General features: G+C 36.0%; 1 protein-coding gene across 1 annotated transcript; it reads left to right on the forward strand.

Annotated features, from left to right (window-relative positions):
- Positions 1–1,048: 1,048 nt before the first annotated feature.
- Positions 1,049–3,083, forward strand: LOC149012407 (aspartyl protease family protein 2-like). The gene has a single exon (XM_089160068.1). The coding sequence runs from the start codon at positions 1,133–1,135 to the stop codon at positions 2,510–2,512; it is 1,380 nt and encodes a 459-aa protein (XP_089016194.1). The 5' UTR covers positions 1,049–1,132; the 3' UTR covers positions 2,513–3,083.
- The last annotated feature ends 10,668 nt before the right edge of the window (positions 3,084–13,751 follow it).

Consider the following 13,751-nt stretch of genomic DNA (forward strand, 5'->3'; position numbering starts at 1 on the left):
CACAAAATACTAAATTAGTTTAGCACATTTTGGAATTTTCCTAAATCTTCTCCACATCAGGTATTCATTCTCTCTTTCTCAAATTATTCATTTCTCTCTCTCACACTCATGAGTTTTCTACTAATTTACCGAATTTTTAATATAGATTTCACATTAAAATATAATAATATATTTTGAGATGAGATCTACATTGGGTCCCACATTGGTCCACGTACATTCGGCCCCCCCAATGTTCAATCCTGGCTCCGCCTTTGACATCTTCGAAGCATTTTTCCCTTCCAATATTTTTCTATTGGGGCTTCCCTCATTCCTTTTATCGAGCATAATGATGCGAATCGGTCTTTAATGAGTTCGAATATGCAACGTCAAGCAGTTCCACTTTCTCGATCCGAGAAGTGCATTGTTGGAACTGGGTTGGAACGCCAAGCGGCTTTAGATTCGGGGGTTTCTGTTATAACAGAACGTGAGGGAAAGATCATTTATACCGATATTGACAAGATCACTTTCTCAGGCAACGGAGACACAGTCGAGATCAAAACTAGGGTTAAAAAAAAGAGATTTTGATATCAAAATTTATTATGCAAAAATTATTTTCTATCCTTGTACAAAATGAACGATCGAGAATGAAATCTCGATCCAAGTTTCGATCCTGACCGTACCGTACATTGTGTGGTGCTACACATTAATTCCATAGCACCCAAGCAAGACCCTGCGCGTGATACTAAATTCTTGAAGGGGTTTGAGTCCATAAAAACCCTGACGCCTCTGTTTTCTGTCTTCCACTGAAGAGAGAGAAAGCGAGGGAGTGTGTTGCGGCGAGTTTTCCTCCAATCAAATTTGCGATAACGTTCGTCTTTCGTATTCATGACTCACTCTGTAATCTGTACACAAGGAAGACTTTTCTCACCGTGTTTTTTACCCATTAAAGCAAGAAAGTCACAGCTCTCTATCTGTCCATTAATATTTTTTGTTCGTAATTTTTGATATACGTATGAGCTACGCTCATCAAGTACGTATATAATACCTTAATTAAGATTCAAGACCGAACAACACCCACCAAAGTTTCTTTGTCTTCTTTCTTCACTTCCGTCGATCTCTGGCTTTCCTCTGATTTTCTTGTCTGAAGACAACAATGGTGGTATGGACTTCTCTCTTACGGATTTTACTGGTTCTCTTCCTCTGTTTTGCCGATCTTTCTAAGAGTCAAGCCAGCAGCAACAGCTCAAATGAATACTTGAAACTAAGATTGCTCCACAGAAACCCATCTCGTTCCCCATCTCAATCTCTCCACTTTGATTCTCTTCGTCTCTCCACTCTGTTCTCGGCCTTGCAGGGCCGCAAAGGTGTGAAAGTTCCTATTGTTTCTGGAGCTTCAACTCAGTCAGGCCAATACTTTGTGGATTTCAGAATCGGAAACCCACCTCAGAAGCTCCTCCTTGTGGCCGATACAGGAAGCGATCTGGTCTGGGTTAAATGCTCTGCCTGCCGTAACTGTAGCAGAAACTCACCGGCCACCGCCTTCCAGGCTCGCCAGTCTGCTACATTTTCACCGGTTCACTGCTATGACTCGGCGTGCCGACTCGTTCCTCACCCGCTCAAACGCCAGCCCTGTAACCACACGCGAATCCACAGTACCTGTCGCTACCAGTACACTTATGCAGATGGGTCTCGATCAAGTGGGTTTTTCTCCAGAGAAACCACCACATTGAACACAAGCTCGGGAAGAGCATTGAAGCTGAAAAGCCTTGTTTTTGGTTGTGCGTTTCACATCTCTGGTCCTAGTCTTTCAGGTGCGAGCTTTAATGGTGCTAATGGTGTGATGGGTCTGGGTCGCGGTCCAATCTCATTCTCCACCCAAATGGGTAAGCGATTCAGCAACAAATTCTCTTATTGCCTCATGGATTACACCATATTCCCACCTCCGACGAGCTATTTACTGATCGGAGAATCACCAGAGCAAGCCACAAATAAGAAGAAGAAGAAGATGAAATACACGCCATTGCTGTCCAACCCTTTCGTCCCAACTTTCTACTATGTGGGGTTAAAGAGCATTAGCGTCAATGGAGTCACACTGCGGATCAACCCTTCCATTTGGGCCATCGATCAAAATGGTAATGGCGGCACCATAATCGATTCTGGAACAACATTAACCTTCTTGCCTGAGCCAGCTTATCGACAGATTCTGAACGAATTTAATAAGACGGTAAGGCTACCCAAAGTAGAGGACCAAACAGGAAACTTCGATCTATGCGTGAATGTGTCTGGTGTGGCAAATCCGAAGCTGCCCAGATTTAGATTAAGGTTCAGCGGTGGGTCTCTGTTTTCGCCGCCGATGAGGAACTACTTCATAGACACGGCGGCGGAGGTGAAATGCTTGGCTTTGCAAAGCTTGGACTTGCAGGCAGGGGGTCCATCGGTGATAGGGAATCTAATGCAACAAGGTTACATGTTTGAGTTCGACAGAAACAAATCAAGGGTCGGGTTTTCTCGACAAGGGTGTGCCCAACCATGAAGCCGCACAAAAAAGAACGATTTGCAGTGAGTTCTTGGGCTGTGAGCGTGTGATGTAATTTTTATTTTCATTAATTTTAAAGAAATATGATTTCTGGATTTATGCTTCTTTGGATTCTAAAGTTGACAGAGAAAAAGAGAAGGGAAAATTGAGAGAGTCCTGGCTGTAATATCACGTGAATTTTGAGTATCTGACAGGGAAATGGGAAAAAGAAAGATGTTGGTGTCTCATGTCTGGCATCTTTGGGGGCTCAAGGTCTTCTTGAGCTGATAGATTTTTCCAAACATTCTCATGTTCTGGGTTTCCTTTTAGATGCCACTTTCAAGAAATTATTGGTTTGATTTGTGATGTAGAGAAGGTGGGACATGGGCAGCCACCAGCCAGTCTGGATTCTGGCCTCAATCACCGCTTTGTTGAATAGATTCTTAAATTTTGGGTCATGTTGCTCTGGCTTTTTCTTGTCCAAACAAATCCAGTTTTGGCTTTGAATCCAGTGGTAATTATAAGTTTAATAAGGCTCTTTTGACTTTCTGTGGATCCATTCTTGTGATAATTTGTGTAAATTATTGGTATTTATATGGGTTCATTTTATTTCTCAATTACATAACTTTTTGCATGTTCTGCACTGTGTGTTCTTCCTCTCATATGAAATGAGAGAATGTGATCATCCAACATTCTTGATCTTCCTTACCTTTCTCAATCTTTGCTTTCTCTCTTTCAAGTATCTTCCAGTGGAATTGAGACCTTCTATTATTAGATTTTATTTTATCATTTATTTAGGAGAAAAATCAACCTCTGATCCTCTTTGACAATGCTTAAAGATGAACCTCCATTCTAAAATGAGTGGTAAAGGGATATAAAAAGAGCATAATCTTCTACCCTTGCGAGTAGAAAATTGGGACCCCATCTTGAGTTATCATGAAACAATTTTCAGTTCTTTAAGGCGGCGTTTGTTTGCAAAGGTGGGGTGGGAAAAAAAAACATGTGGGTCCTATGTGTAGTGGGGTGAGGGAGAAGGAAAGGAAAGGATTTTGTGGAAAAGTGATAAGGGTGGGTCCCAGTGTTACTTTTCCCCAATTTTCCCTCAAAGTCCCACCAAATATGTGGGGTTTTAAAATGACATGGGGTGGGAAAGTTGGGCTGCCACATCAGCAGACAAGTTTCCTTGATTCAGTTTCCTTGAATCAAGGAAACTTGTCTCCCACTTTCCCACCCCAAACAACCAAACAATTTACCATCTTGGGATTTAAGGGAAAAGTAAGAAATCTACACTCTTTTCAAGAATTTTCCCACCCCACCTTTATTCCAGCAAACAAACGTAGCCTAATATTCTAAAACCAAGTGCATTTCACTTGATGCCCATTATATATTGTGGAGTTCAATAAAAGTAAATAAGACTATATAGAGATTTAATATGATTCACGCACTAATCTGATTATACTTGCAAGTCCCTATTTTGGCTTGCCCTTACAATGAACATTATTAGGACTTAAACTCTTTATTTGACTTTGAATTCAACTTTAGTGTCAACCCTGATTACTATTTATTGCTTTGTGGCAAGGTCAAGTTGAGGTTAAGGTGAACTTTAGGGCCTAGCTCTTGATGGTGAAATAGGATTGACGTCAATCAAGGCGAGCCCCAACCAATCAAGGTGGATAAGGACTACATTTGGCCTATCGAGGTCACAATTATAGGCCAAGCTAGGTTACTCATGGTAAGGGGGCAAGTTATAAGCAATTATGTATACAATGTGCTATATTCACAAGTAAAACCAACAGATATTTGACTATGTAATGGAAGAAACTTAAAACTCTTGAGAACACCCAAAAACGAGTTTGTAATATCTCATCCCAAAAGAGGAAAAAGATATCCACATCTCACTCTCTTTCTACCACCAGACTATAAGGATGTGTTTATTAACATCACCGGAAACAATTATGGCATTAATTTGTTCTCGGAGAACGAAAGAATAGGTAGTAGGTGTAAAAGAAAACGACTCATTCTTTTGTTGTTTGAGAACGGACTAATGAGAAAAGTGATCTGAAAAATAACTTTCTCAAAAAAAATTTATTTCGGTGGAACAAAAACTTGATAAACAGCCCTAATGATAATAGTCTTTAAGACCACCCCCACCCTTGCTCGTAAACAGTAAACCCCTTCTACTTTGCTCTCCAATCTTTTGCTCTTACTAATTTTTTGTACTGCGGCCCATTGGAAAATATATTCAGTTCTGTCAAACACTTCTTTTCCAAACAAAAAACGATCTCCTAGCATAAAAACATGTAAAAAAATAATAATTTTACACAAGGACTGAACTTCCAAAATGAAAACATTACCAAACACATACTAAAACATATAAAAACTTTTATATGCATATTTAGAAATTCAAGGCACTCAAATAGAAATACATACATGACTCCTATTTCATCCTACAAAATACCAATAATTTTCTGACAATTTTGCCTTATGTCTCATTGCAATGATCTGGAAAAAATCAATTAAAATGTGCCCTTTTTTTTATTATAAGGAAAAAGACAACCATGTAAAGCTAATCCAGGTGCTTCATGATCTCATCACATATAATTGGACAGACACTTGTTCGGTTTTTCAGGGAGTCGGTGGCTTAAATAAACTTTATAGACAAATCAAAGCAAAACAGGCAGGTAGAATCCTTGTTTTCAATACCAAACCTAATTGGCAGCATTGGAATGAACACACTTTGTGAAAGGAATGGAACTCTAACTTAGAAAAAAGTTCTCCCAGAGATCATGGTAGATATCAGATTTTGAAATCTGCAACTAACCCCATTTTTTAAAACATAGGATCTATCTGGAATGAGTGGCCTTCATGGCTGGAATTCTATCTTTGCAGAGCCTTCAGGGCAGGGGAAGTTGATGCTTCACAAGTCTCTGGACTCTACTAAGCCAAGGGATCAAGCAACTCACCAAGCAGTTCTTTCATTACAATCACATTTGATCAGCTTCTATTCATGGCATAGTCGGTAATCTTAGATACGATACGATCAAATTTGTATTTTGTCAGCAAACCTGAGAGAGATTGGTTATGATTGGATCAAGTTAGGCTTCTTATCGGAGTTCAGGAAAAGTTTCCTATGCGGTCTTTTCTTAGTAATTTTTTATGGGTCATTGTTTTGATGCCTTGACATCAAGCTACAACTCTTCACAAATCTTGATGATTTCTTATCTAATAGACAACCTAGAATCTAGGTATCAAACATTTCCATCCAATTTGAGCTTTAGACATGATTTTTAGGCATATGAGTAATGAACTAAGAATTGACCATCTAAAGACCCTATGGATTTTAGGATGATAATAACAATAACTAAAGGTTAGTGAATTCTTAATCACATTCTTAATCAATATGATTATGTTTTGTTTTGTTTTGTTCTTTTTTCTTTTCTTTTTTTTTTTTTTTTTTTTTTTTTTTGTGGTTTCTTTTCTACCTCATCTTTGGCATCCACAGAGTAGAAGTATTAGGTTTCCTCCATAAACCTGACTTTCATAGGCCTTCTATCCATTTAGAAAGCTGGAATACTATAGGCTAAGCAGCTAATATATTTCTCTCTCTTTTTCTTTTTTGAAATTGTGAACTATCCTTCCCAAAAAAAAATATGAGTACACAAATATTTTGTGTTTCATAGCACCTTATGTGTCTCTCTTTTCATCTTTTGAAATCACAATGTATCCCCACTAAGCACCTTATGCATTTGTTTATCTTTTTCTCTTCAAAATAATTCTCCCTTAGTTATAATTTGAAGCCCCAATCCTCCTCTAGAAATTTCCCCATTTCTCTCTGATATTTTAGATTTAAGAGCACAGTTGTCTTTATTCCATTCAATTTTCATAGGAAGTCCAACTCTATTGCGGACTCCTTGCTAGTTGGTGGGATAGTCTTGTATCAAGCGTGCGAAATGAAATGACCTTTTCTATTCCCATGATTGAAGATGCTTGTAATTCTGATTCCATGAACTTTTCATGTAATGAACAAATCTACTTTCAAACCCCCCCCTCCTCAACCCCTCAAAAAAAAAAAAAAAGAGAGTCAAATGAAAGCAATCTTATTGTTGTCTCCAAAGATGATACTTTCAAGACTTGAAAAAGTGACCAAATATTCAACAAGTAAGCACTTGACAAATGCAACAAGCACAACCTTCACTATACTTATCCTTCTCCCTTAGAAATCTCATTGGTTGTTGAGTAGATTTTATATCTACTAATTAATTGATTTTATTTCTATAATTTTGGTGATTTTATATATTTCCTGGCAAATTTTAGTTAAGATTTTATTTGTGCTTGTAACAAATCAACAAAATCTACAGAGGTATAATTGAAAAATTCTACAGAAAAAATCTCAAAGAACCAAACTAGATTTTATTCCATTTAAAAAAGAAAAGTATTTTTCATCAAGTTACAGTAAACTTTAGAAGCTTCCTTAAGTAAAAAGCATGGAAAGAATGATTCTTTGCATTTAAGTTTTATTTCTTATTTGGGACTAGATCAGAGAAGGAAGAGGGAAAAATCTCGTTTTGAGTATTTCTGTCTAGTTTCGATCAAGTTCTTCATTGTATGGTCTTCCGGTGTCCAATCAAACTGATTTTAAACAGAAACTTCATAACTTCTTACTCTTCAAATCCAACGGTGGAATTGTGCATTTGAGCTCTATAAGTCAGTCCAATTTGTATGCCAAGTCTTTCCTTGGTTGAGTTAGATTATGAAATTAGAATTGCACCAAATTGAGTCAAGGATAAAAAAAGAGAAAGAACAACACCAGGTTGAGGACGTTTGGATAAATGTAGAGGACAAATTTTGGAGACGTTAGTTGGCTTTGGAGACTTGGAAAAGAAGACTTGGAGCTTGGGAATAAGTTTTTCTTCATCTTCTTTCAATGTTCTTGAACTCTTCTGTGATGTTTTTAATTTTTAGAATGAACTAATTTAATTTTTCTAAGGATCAAATGTAGCCTAACTTTGAATTCTCACTCTTGATTCATCAATATAATTCTGAATATTGTTTTCATTGATTGAGTTTTAACTTCTGTTCTTAATGATTTGATTAATTGGTCACTAATCAACTGATTAGTTAATCATAATGAACTAATAGGGAGTTTATGTGTTTAGTTTGTTGGAGTAAATGCCATAAATTACATGTAGGATAAAAATATACTTACATGGTTTGTGTAGTTCTTACATGGGAGTCCATAGTTAATGATCTTTTAGTTGTTTTAATTCGCATAGAAATATAGTGAATTAGCAATTGAGAGAGTGTCTTTTCTTAGGACATGCTGGATTTTATAAAAGATTCATTAAGACTATTCTAAAATCACTAAACCTTTATGCAATATACTCATGGTACGCGTTTGCCGAAATTTGGCGAAATATCGCTGAATTTCGGGTGTTTCGGTGGCTGGCGAACCAAAACTCGAACTGACTTGAAGTGGCGATTTCTCGAGATATATCGCCGAAAATAGCGATATTTTTTGCAACAAAACCACCGTCGCAACACCACCGTCCATCATAGTTCAAAAGCTTATTCATGGCTTCGGAAGAGCAAACGTCATTGATGCTCCTGGTCTTCTCTAATTAACTCATCTGCAAAGTTATATAGAGTAAACTTTGCTTTCGGTTTACCCTCACTTTGTCCTCATTTGTTATGGAAATAGGGCCAACAAAAGAGGAATCTGATCTTCTTTGCACAAAGCTGCAACCTGAAGCAGCTTCTTCGTCATTAGATGGCTTCTTCTCCAACTCCAATTCGAGCTCCGATTCCGACTTTTTGTCAGGCAAGGATGGAGGAGGAAGATGAGCACTAGAATTGCATTTGAGCCACACACGTGGTTCATGTAAAACCATGGATTTGTAAAACATGAACCACGGAATTGTAAAAAAAGAGAGAGTAAATAATGACTAAACGTAAACATCAATATAGAGTACATGACTTGACTTAGGACTTGACTAGTTGTATACATGACTTGACTTAGTTGCTATTAAATATTGTTTTATTATTTTTTTAAACTTGACACTAACGTTTTGCAGGGATATGTTACATTATTTTATTATTTTTTTAAACTTTACATTTACAATTTGCATATGTCGGCGAAATCCCGCTAAGATTTCACCGGTTCGCCAGGTAGCGAACCGGCAAACTTAGCCGAGATTTCGTACCATGAATATACTAGAAAAATGAGTCACTTTTAATTTTGATAAAAAGTGCTTGCAAGCATTCCGGATTTTGAAAAAAACATTAGTATCTATTCCTATAATTGTTGTTCCTGATTGGGAATTGCCCTTTGAGTTAATATGTAATACGAGTGATTATGTCATTGGAGCGGTTTTGGATCAATGCAAGGGAAAGATTTTTTACATTATCTATTATGTTAGTTGCACATTAAATGAAGCTCAAATTAATTATGCTACAACTGAAAAGCAGCTGCTAGCCATTGTGTTTGTTTTTTATAATTTTAGATCATACTTTATTAGTTCCAAAGTTATATTTATACATATCATTCTGCTATCAAGTATTTGATTGAAAATAAAAATGTTAAACTAAGGCTCATTATATAGGTGTTGTTATTACAAGAATTTGATTTGGGGATTCAAGATAAAAAGGGGGCTGAAAATGTTGCTACTGATTACTTGTCTAGATTAGAGCCTTTTGAGAATATTCAGAAGATGATCACTCTCCTATTTCATAAACTTTTTCAAATGAACAACTCTTTGTTGTTACTGATGATAATAAGTTGCATTGGTTTGTTGACTTAGTAATTCTTAGCAACTAATAACCTTCCAGAGCTAACTCGACAACAACGGAAAACATTTCTATCTAATGTCAAACATTACTATTGGGATGAACCACTCTTATACAATGACAATCTATGCTCATATCATATATTAAGGTGTTGTATCCCAGAAGATGAAATTTCTAGCATTCTTTATCACGATCATTCTTCAGAGTATGGTGGTCATTTTGGAGGAAATAAAACTGTAGCAAAGGTACTTCAATCAGGTTTTTATTGGCCTACTTTATTCAAATATGCTCAATCTTTTGTTGCAAGCTGTGACAGATATAAGAGGACTGAAATATCTCAAATCGTCATGAAATATCTTTACAAAATATTTTGGAAGTTGAGCTTATGGGGCATTGACTTTATAAGACCTTTTCCTCCATCTCATAAAAACTCTATATTTTGGTTGTTGTTGATTACGTATCCAAATGGGTAGAAGCAGTTGCACTCCCACCTAATGATGCACGGGTTTGGTGAGCTTCTTAAAGAAAAATATTTTTACACGTTTTAGCACTCTAGAGCTATTATCAATGACAAAGGAAATTACTTTTGCAACAAACAACTAACTTCCTTATTAGCAAAGTATGGAGTTATATACAAAATTGTTGCAACATAACACCCTCAAACAAATGGCCAAGCTGAAATTTTCAATGGGGAATTGAAGAGGACCTTAGAGAAAACAACGAGCTTGAATCGAATTGATCTCAGAAGCTTGATGATGCACTTTAGGCCTACCGGACAATATTTAAAACTTCAATGGGAATGTCTCCTTATAAATTGGTGTTTGAAATGCATGTCATTTACCAATAGAGTTGGAACATAAAGTATATTGGGCAATGAAATTGCTTAAGTTTGATCTTCAAGTGGCTGGAGAAAAATGCCTTGTACAACTAAATGAATTAAATGAATTCTACCTTGGAGCTTATGAGAATGCGAAGATCTGTTGTAAATATGTTTAAAACTTTATATAAATATTTTATTTATTTTAATTGTGTCTTTTATCCATGGTTTTATTTAGTCCCACATCGGGTGGAGAGGATCTGATTATATGGTTTTTATATAGTAAGAGCCCAAGTATTATTAATTTACTTGATACCCTATAGTGACCCTGCCATGATTATATATATAGATATATTAATATGACTTGGGACTTGGGACTTTGGGACTTGGGCCGTGGGTCGTGGGCTTGATCCGGAAGGCCCAGTTTGTCATGGGCCCTATTCTGGAAAGTCCACTACTGGGTGAATACGTGGAGATGCCATTTGAGTGGCACTCTCCTGTAGGGAGGTCAGTTGAAGGTACCTTGCTGAAGAGAGTTGAGCTGAAAGGTACCCTCACAGCCTTACCCTTTCACCCACAGCCTTTGGGGCTCTATATAAACTCCATTTCGTGCTCATTCTTGACACACAGAATTCCTCCTCCTCTTTCTCTCTCTCTCTCTCCTTGTTATTCTGTTAAGCAGTGAACATAACCTGATTATACCTTGAGTAAACCTTTCTGGGGTGCAACCTTAAAGGTTTGGGCTGACTGATCTTGGGGTGAAGACACTTTTAGAACCCGTATTGCACAATTCGGGGTGTCTAAATACCTTAAAGAAAGTACTTCATGTACGTTTCAGCTCTAAAGAAGTACTGTGATTACAACAACAGTTCTGGTGTGCGTGCAGATCCCTCAGACGTCAACAACAAGATCTACAAGGAGAAGACAAAGCAATGGCATGACAAAAATATTTTGCAGCGAAAATTTAATCCAGGCGACAAAGTGTTACTTTTCAACTTAAGACTTCAACTTTTCCTAGATAAATTTCAATCGAAACAGTCAGGACCATTCATAGTTGTTTAGGCATTCCCGCATGATGTTGTGGAAATTGAATGAGACAATGCATGCTTTAAGGTTAATGAACGATGACTCAAGGTGTATCAGGATGGAGTGCTTGATTTTCCAAAGTCTAATATCACTTTGACATATCCCAATGATGCATAGAGACAATCTGGTTGAAGACTAAAAACGCTAATTGGGAGGCATTTATATTGTTTTATTATTATTATTACTGCATTTTCTCTGTTAATTTGCATTGAGTTCTCAGGTTTCACTGTTTTAAATTTTGATGTTTACTATTTTAATATTCTTTGTTTTGGTTTTTATTTTTTATTTTTTATAATAAGGTGGAAGGGAAAAAAAGGCGCTGCTACCTCCCTCTATTAATGTGTGGAAAGCACAAATGGATGTTGATGAAGACATAGAAGATATGGATGAGGATAATGCAGAGAAATATGCTTATTAATCTAGCTAAGTTTCTGTGTTCTTACTGTTTCTTTTTTAATTCAAGCATTGGGGACAATATCTGGTTTAAGTTTGGGGAGGGTAATTTAGGTTTCATTTATTGTTTTACATTTGATTTATTTTTAAATAATAATAATAATTATTACTATTTTGTTTTGGTTATACATTTTAGAATTGTTTCTCAATTTTAATTCTTTAACAATTAAAGTTTTTTTTTTTGTTTTTTTTTTTGGTCTAGTTTAGTGTTATAGTAGAAAACCTATCTATGATGAGAAATGAAATTTATAATTTTTGTCTAACATAGATTTTGGAAAAGTGTAAATATTATGATTATGCATATCAATTAGTCTTTGTGTTAACTTATGTTTTATTTTTTATCATTTAACTAACTATGAGTACATAACCTTGATACTTAAGCCATTTTGTTTATTTAGAATAAATTTATTTTAACTTAGTAATATTTGTGATTTTATTTTAATACTAGAACTTGTTTGATTGTCACTTAAGGTGATATCCTATGTGACAATATTAAGGAGATGATTTAGGCTATTTTTGGACCATTTGAGCATTTCTAACCACCTATATATATTGAATATTTCTAATACACTCCATTTGAGCTGAAGTTAGCATTTTTCTTTGTTTTACACCTAATTTTGATATCTCAGCCTTTATGATAACTTTTCTCATCTTTTTACTTTCATTCACAGTACACGCTTGTTGAACTACTATTGTGAATTGGATGGAAATTGTTATAATGAAAGTAAAAAGATATAGCATAAAATGCACTCGTCTATCTAGAGGGGAAAAAAAGAAGAAACAAAGTGAATAAATAAAATGTAAGACGGATCATAAAATGCACTCGACCATGAATAAAATAAAATTGACAAAGTCAATAATAAGTTTGGGAATGTATGAAAAAATGTTAGAAAGTGTTAGAATCAGAAAACCAGAGGCATAGTACAGACAGACCAATTACAAAATCAAGGAGAAATAAATATATAACGTATTCTTTATGTCAGAATCACTTACCCGAATGTAGCAGAATGAGCGAAAGGAAAACAGCACGAACTTTCACAGGGTGAGTTGAGGTGTACGAACAGTACTTTTCCTTAAGGTATTTGAACGCCCCCTTTATGCTGCTGGGTTTGACCTTGACGTTCTTACCTCCAAGATACAACAACTCCTAGATCCGAAGGCAGCACTCCAACAAAGTCTACTTGCAAAGGAGATCCGAAAGTAATACACAGCACCGAATGAAGAAAACAAAAGAAGGAATTTTATAACACTAGATTTTCGAAATTCGAAGTTCAGAGTTTAACATCTATTTACTGACTCATATGGACACCTTTAGAGGGCTACATATGTACGTAAGGTTACCTGCAGAGAGTTGTGACTGTATGATCAGTCACCTCCATGACCCACGTCCCCAAGTCCCATCATAGACAACTTAATATTATTTATATAATATTACAGTGCCCCATGGCTTGGTCAGACTAGGGTCTACGGATCACTACCGCAACCACGCCTGACTTGGTCCAGCTCGTTGCATGCGCGTGATCCACACATAGCTCTCTACCAGCATATACCCCACTTAGGAGCTATATATGATTATATAATCATATAATCATTAGCTCCATCCGATGTGGGACTAAACGCATATGGTAATCTAAATCACCTGATATACATCCAGAAGAGTCCTATAGAAACAAGAGTCCTAAAACAAAACTAGGGAGATAGAGTTTTAATGATTTTGAAACTTATCTAAATAGTATATTATATTATAATATATATTTTTTAAAATAAAATCCAACAGAAAGCTCGCAAATATGTGAAGATTGAACTCAATTCTATGTATTATGGATGTTTTGAGCCTTAAATTTATCTTTTATCATACCTTGACCTTCTTAATAAGACTTGTTATTTACTTTAGTGGAGAGTGACATGAAAAGCAAAACTATAGAGTTATTTAATGCTTTTTCTAGAGATCATGGTTATTATATGATTTACGGCATGAATTTTTGTATTAGTTTTTGGTTTTGCTTGATTTATGGTTTGATGGAAATATCTAATGCATGTTGTCATTATACTCACTTATTAATTAGATGTTTTATCGGTTAGTTTAATTTGATTTTTGTTTTTGTTTGCTTAGGACTA

This window comes from Hakea prostrata, chromosome 6 (assembly GCF_041222555.1).
Source record: "Hakea prostrata isolate BN-2017 chromosome 6, UWA_Hpros_2, whole genome shotgun sequence".
Taxonomy (NCBI): domain Eukaryota; kingdom Viridiplantae; phylum Streptophyta; class Magnoliopsida; order Proteales; family Proteaceae; genus Hakea; species Hakea prostrata.

Coding starts and splice junctions, on each gene's coding strand:
- LOC149012407 (XM_089160068.1), top strand. CDS start 1,133: ATGGTGGTATGGACTTCTCTCTTACGGATTTTACTGGTTCTCTTCCTC.